Here is a 6,000-nt window from a genome sequence, read left to right as displayed (position 1 = left end):
ATAATATTAAATGCCCGAAGAACAAACAAATCTATCTTGAAAGAAGTAAAGTCAGAATGCTCCTTAGAAGGAAGGACTTTGTCTCACATACTTCAGACATGCTGTCATAAGATGCCATTCTTGGTAAGGTAGACAGTCAGTGAAAAGAGGAAGACCCTCAGTGAGGGGGATTGACCCATTGGCTTCAACAATGGGCTCAGAGCAAGGCTTGTGAGGATGGTGCCGGACCAGGTAGCGCTGCATTCTGTTGTACGCAGGGTCGCTATGAGATGGAACCACCTCTGTGGCACCTAACATACAACAAGCGGTAGTATTTCAAACAGTTCATCTTTCTTTCCTCCTTGATTGACTTCCCAGAGCACCTGGCTGCTCCCTCTCAGTATCCTTCCCTGATTCTGTCTCGTGCCCCAGGTCCTTAAGTGCTGGTCATCTCTGCTTTACATTAACTCTCTTGGTATTCTAATCTGGTCTCATGACTTTAAAATAAAATCTAAATCTGATGACTCCCCAATTTGCATATGCAGCCTGAATCTCTTCCTTAAACTCTACACCATGTTCATACTACCTGACATTTCTGTCTGGATATCTAAGAGGTATCTTTTATCAATAAGACCAAAGACAAACAGTACCCTCTAGTTGCCTTCCTATTGCCTTCGCCCATTCAGCAAGTGGAAACACAATCCTTCCAGTATCTGAGACCAAAAACCTTGGAGTCATTCTGATTCCCGTCTTTTTCTTCTATTGTTGGGATTGTTAAGTGTTGTCGAGTCGGTTCCAACTCACTGTGACCCTGTATATGGTTTCTGAGGCTGTAAATCTTCACGGAAGCAGAAAGTCTCATCTCTCTCCCATGGAGTAAGTAGCTGGTGACTCTAGCGAATCTCACTGGTTCTACCTTCAATCCATGTAAAGAATCCAATCACTTCTTATCACATCCACTGCTGAGATTTTGGTCCAACTCACCAACACCGCCTTGACTAAAAACACTGCAATAGTTGATGCTGCTAAGACTGTCGCCTGCTGACTCTTCCCCACCCCTAGAAACCATCCTCAACGAAGAGGAGCTGTCTCATCCAAAATTATGACTCCTCAGGGGCAGCCCACATCTAATGACTAGTTCACAAAGCCCCGCCCCCTGGCTTCAATTTAGAGGCTCTCATAAGGGCGTTCCAGCCTCAGAGTTACGTTTGAGATAATCTGAGGACTCTGCTGTGATTATGTTATATTTCAACTTCTCCCTCTGCCAGATACTGCCACCTCATTTCTTTGTAGGTATTGTTCCTAAGAGAAAATATCTAAAGTCTACTTTCCAAGAAACTGGACCTAAGATGTCACTAACCTGTTTTCAACATGGCAGCCAGAGCAATCCCATTAAAACACAGACCTAACCAGATCGCTCCTCTGCCAAAATTCTTCTAAAGGCTTCCATTTCACTTGGAGTTCTGTGTCCTTACACAGTCTGCTCTCCTCCGTTTCCTCAGTGGCCTATTTGATATCCCTTGACCACATCAGGTTCACTCTCACCTCAGGACCTCTGTACATGCTGTTTTCTCTGCCTATAATAAATGTCCCCAGATGGTCACATGGCTTAGTGCTCCATCTCCTTTAGGTCATACTCAGATGTCCCCTTCTCAGTGAAGTCTTTCTTGCCATCCTGTTTAAAAGTTCAACAGCTCTTGAGGAGTCCCTATCCCCTTCTTGATTAGATTTTCCTTCTTAGCACCTATCACTAATTATCATATGACAGTGAAATTTGTAAGAGCTAAAACTCAATGGACTGTCTTGTTTTTCCAGGTCTTATAAGTTTTCCATCCTTAACAGGGTACAGTCCTATTATTTTTCTATGTCTCATTTGAGTAGGAAATATTTGAGCTTTCTTTCTCTGACAAGATTCCACCTTACTCAGTTTCTGGCTTTTGCAGGTTTTGCAACATATGTTTTATTTATTTATCACACTGATTGCCTATTTGCCCAATAGAATGCAGGTTCCATTAGGCCAATGTTGTTGTCTTGTTCACTGACGTATGTCCAAAGGCGAGAACAGTACCTGGCATGTAGTAGGTGCTCAATGAACGTTTGTACATGAATTTTAGAAAAGTACATACTTTGTTTAGTTCATGCAACAGCAATTAAATTCTCATTTTTGATTACTGCCCATTCTCATTGATGATTAATGCCAAAACAGCATACCTGGGCTACGACGTCTATTATTCTTCCCTTGATATGAACATCCTCAAGAGGAACTAAATTCCCAGATGTATCCTGAAGACCAGCTTTGATGTTGCTGAAAGGTTTGGTATCTGGTAACTGGTAATCTATATATGAAAAACATCAAGGTTAGTTTTTTTTAAATCACCCGACATGGTCTATTTTTTGTCTTGATCTTGATCATTCCTACTCTTCCCATTTTATGTCTTATAGGTTATGACAAATGGACAAAAATCACTATCTTTGATTTTTAACAGCAAATTCTGAAAAGTAAATTAATCACCCAACCAATTGCTGTCAAAGTCAATCCTGACTTATGGCGACCCCGTGTGTATCAGAGTAGAACTACACTGCAGAGAGCTTTCCAAGGTTGATCCTTCAAAAGTACATCACCAGACCTTTTAGTTGGCATCTCAGTGTGGCAACTATTTGCACCACCCAGGAACTGCACTGAAGGATAAGAGTGTAAAAGTGAGGGCGGCATTTTCAAAAGACACTTTTGCCTTTTTAATCTATAGACTTGGGGAATCATCTCGAACACTTAGAATCATGCTACAATGGGAAAGAAACCAATTTAAACACACACACAAACATGCTAAGGTCTTTAAACTACTAAGCAAATGAAGCTTAATCAATCTGGAGATTTGTATTCCTCCACTTGCATTAGTCACTATTAGATATTTTGCCATAAAAGCATTTTTGCAACGACACAAAACTACATGGACTTTTGATTCAAAAATGATTAATTCAAACTCTTGGTACAGCATATTGAGTAGCATTCAAATATTATACCAAGTGATTGAGAAATACAAATATGGCTAATTAGGAGTCCTGGTGTGGTGCTGTGGGTTAATGCACCCACAACGCCGTTTGAACTGTAAGGTCAGCGGTTTAAATTCACCTGCTCCTTGGAAACTCTATACAGGGTTGCTATGGGTCAGAATCAACTTGACAGCACTTACTAACAACAATGACATACATACAAACTGTCTTCCACGCATTTCATTTGCTGACTTCTTGAATATATACAAACTTGTTGTTAATAGCCGTCAAGTCAGTTCTGACTCATAGCAACACTATATAGGGTTTTCAAGGAGTGGCTGGTGGGTTTGAACTGCCAACCTTGTGGTTAGCAGTCCAGTGCTTATTCTACAGCCATAGCAGGACTCCATATGAACTCATACATTCTGATAAAGCAGCTTTATCACAGTTAAAAAATATTCATGTCCTTTTATAAGCCTACTAATTAATGTTACAATACTTGCGTTTTCTGAACAACTACCTTCCTCTCATACAGTTGTATTATTACTTACATATAAACTACACATTAAAATGTATAGAATGTCTTCATTTATCCCATTTAATAGTCCTTACAGCAACACTCTGAAGCAGACATTGCTCTCATTCCATCTGAAGAACACAGATGTTCAGAAAGATTATGTGATGTGTCAAGAATACACAATCTAGGATTTGACAGGGTCTCTGAGGCTCAAAGCCAAGCATCCTGACTGAAAAACTGTCTTCTTTATATTCTATCATCTCTCAGTACGCTTTTTGCACTCTGAAATCTTTAAAATTGTTTAATGGGTTTACGATTAGCTATCCTGGTGTGGTTGTTTTTGTTGTTAAGTACCGTGGAGTCAGTTCCGACTCATAGTGACTCTGCACAGGGTTTCCAAGGCTGCAAATCTCTACAGGAGCAAAAAGCCTCTTCTTTCTCCTGTGGAATGGCTGGTAGCTTCAAACTGCCAACCTTGAGGCTAGCAGTCTGATTTGCAGTCACTACGCTACCAAAGCTCCTTTGGTGCGATGCTATAGGATAATCACTGGACAACAAGGTCGGTTTGGACCACAAAATCGGCAATTGAAACATACCAGCTGCTCCTCGAAAACCCTATACAGAATCACTATGAGTCAGAACTGACTCGACAGCATTTAAGTTAACAATCCTGGGATGGACAAATTAAATGTAAGTGTGCTAATGAAGTAACACATCATTTTGAGATCACTTCATCTTTCTCACCACTACTCATCTGTCAGTTTGTCGTACTGTGGTGGCTTGTGAGTTGCTGTGATTCTGGAAGCTATGCCACGGGTATTTTAAATACCAGCAGGGTCATCCATGGTGGACAGGTTTCAGATTAGCTTCCAAATGAAAACAGACTAGGAAGAAGGAGTGACGACTACTTCTGAATATTTAGTCACTGAAAACCTTATGAACAGCAGAGAAACACTGTCAGATATAATGCTGGAAAGAGAGCCCCTCAGGTTGGAAGGCACTCAAACTGTGACTGGGGAAGCGCTGCCTCCTCAAAGTAGAGTTGAAGGTGGAGGGTCAGAGAAAACGAGGAAGACCCCCAGCGAGATGGATTGGCAATATGGCAGCATCAATGGGCTCAAGTGTGGCAACAATAGTGAGGTTGGCCCAGGACCGGGCAGCGTTTCATTTTGTTGTTCACAGGGTCGCTATGAGTCGGTATCAACTCGATAGCACCTAACAACAACAAAAGCCATTCTCAGGCATCCTGGGTTTTCATTTGTACAAAATCAAAAGGAACTATTTAGGCACAGGGTCACAGATATGAGATAAAGTCCACTAAAAATGGTGGTGGTGGTGTACCATGGAGTCGGTTCCAACTCATAGCGGCCCTGTACAGGGTTTCCAAGGCTGTAATTCTTTACAGGAGCAGAACTTCTCATTTTTCTCCCACAGAACAACTGGTAGTTTCAAACTGCTGGCCAGCTCAATTTGTAACCACTACACTACAACACTTAAATTCTATTACTGGTAAAAAAAGGTCTTACCTTCAGCCTTTGAAACACTTGGAAGTGCAGGTATGTATTCCTCTAAATCAGTACTACAATGAGGACGAAAGTCCTTTTTCTGATCTCCAGGAATGCAAAATTTAATGATATATTTCATTTTAATCTGATTGGTTTTATATACAACAAATTCATCATCCTAGGCCAAATAGAAATGAATAGGTGGTGAAAAACAAAAACAAAAAATCTTTGTTGGTAGATGTTCTTATAAAACACAATTTCATATTTATTCATTTAGAATATATTGAATCCAGACAATAGATATACAATAATTATTTACACTTAAGAGATTAATAAAAAAGAAGCAAAGAGTTGATACTCCTTGTTCATTTCCTGATAAAATACCTCAAAGTCAGAGATGACAGTTGCTGTTTGCGACACACCATGCACACTGTCGTAGCCTGGCGGAGCTTCTGTTAATGAAAAGTCCTTCTTGTACAAGTCCATACACTTTCCGAGGGCCACATCACAAATGGCCAGGAGTCGAGAGCCATCTGTCTCTCCTGGGTGTGAGTACTTAATGCTTGTACTGTATGTGAAAGGAAATAATACACATATATAATTTATAGTTACATGTCTTTTATTGTCCATATAGAAAACAATGCATTAAAGACATTCCAAACCGAATATTTCAAGGATTATTATTTTGGAAATAGCTCCAAATATTCAATTTAGAACTTTATTATTCACTTATTTTTTTGACAGTTTTTATTTAACCAACAGATACAGCACCCTTATGTTGTACAAGGCAGAGCTCAAAGCACTTTTTTCCCGGGAGGAGGTAAAGTCTACGTTTCCCTCCAAATCTTTATAATCTAGTAACATATCTACCTGTTGCTATAGTAAACACCAGAGTGGTAAAAGAGAAGGAAAAAACGTCTTATTAATCAGGAAAAAATTTAATTTAATTCTCTGCATTAAAGTTCATAAAGAGCATTGAATATTATGCAAGTTCTTTACGAACCTTAG

At 39.9% G+C, this 6,000-nt stretch overlaps 1 protein-coding gene across 1 annotated transcript in view; it reads right to left on the bottom strand.

Annotated features, from left to right (window-relative positions):
* The window catches only part of LOC102831775 (poly [ADP-ribose] polymerase 4-like), a 90,515-nt gene that overhangs the window by 59,276 nt on the left and 25,239 nt on the right, over positions 1-6,000 (bottom strand). The window contains exons 12-14 of the mRNA XM_006832059.1: positions 5,377-5,560; positions 5,014-5,170; positions 2,191-2,315 (exon numbers count right to left, since the gene is read on the bottom strand). Coding sequence (XP_006832122.1) covers positions 2,191-2,315; positions 5,014-5,170; positions 5,377-5,560 — 466 coding nt within the window. The remainder of the gene's footprint in view (positions 1-2,190; positions 2,316-5,013; positions 5,171-5,376; positions 5,561-6,000) is intronic.

This window comes from Chrysochloris asiatica, unplaced genomic scaffold, assembly GCF_000296735.1.
Source record: "Chrysochloris asiatica unplaced genomic scaffold, ChrAsi1.0 scaffold00005, whole genome shotgun sequence".
Lineage (NCBI taxonomy): Eukaryota > Metazoa > Chordata > Mammalia > Afrosoricida > Chrysochloridae > Chrysochloris > Chrysochloris asiatica.
The sequence above is the reverse complement of the archived record's forward strand: the minus strand, read 5'-3'. Positions and strand labels throughout refer to the sequence as shown.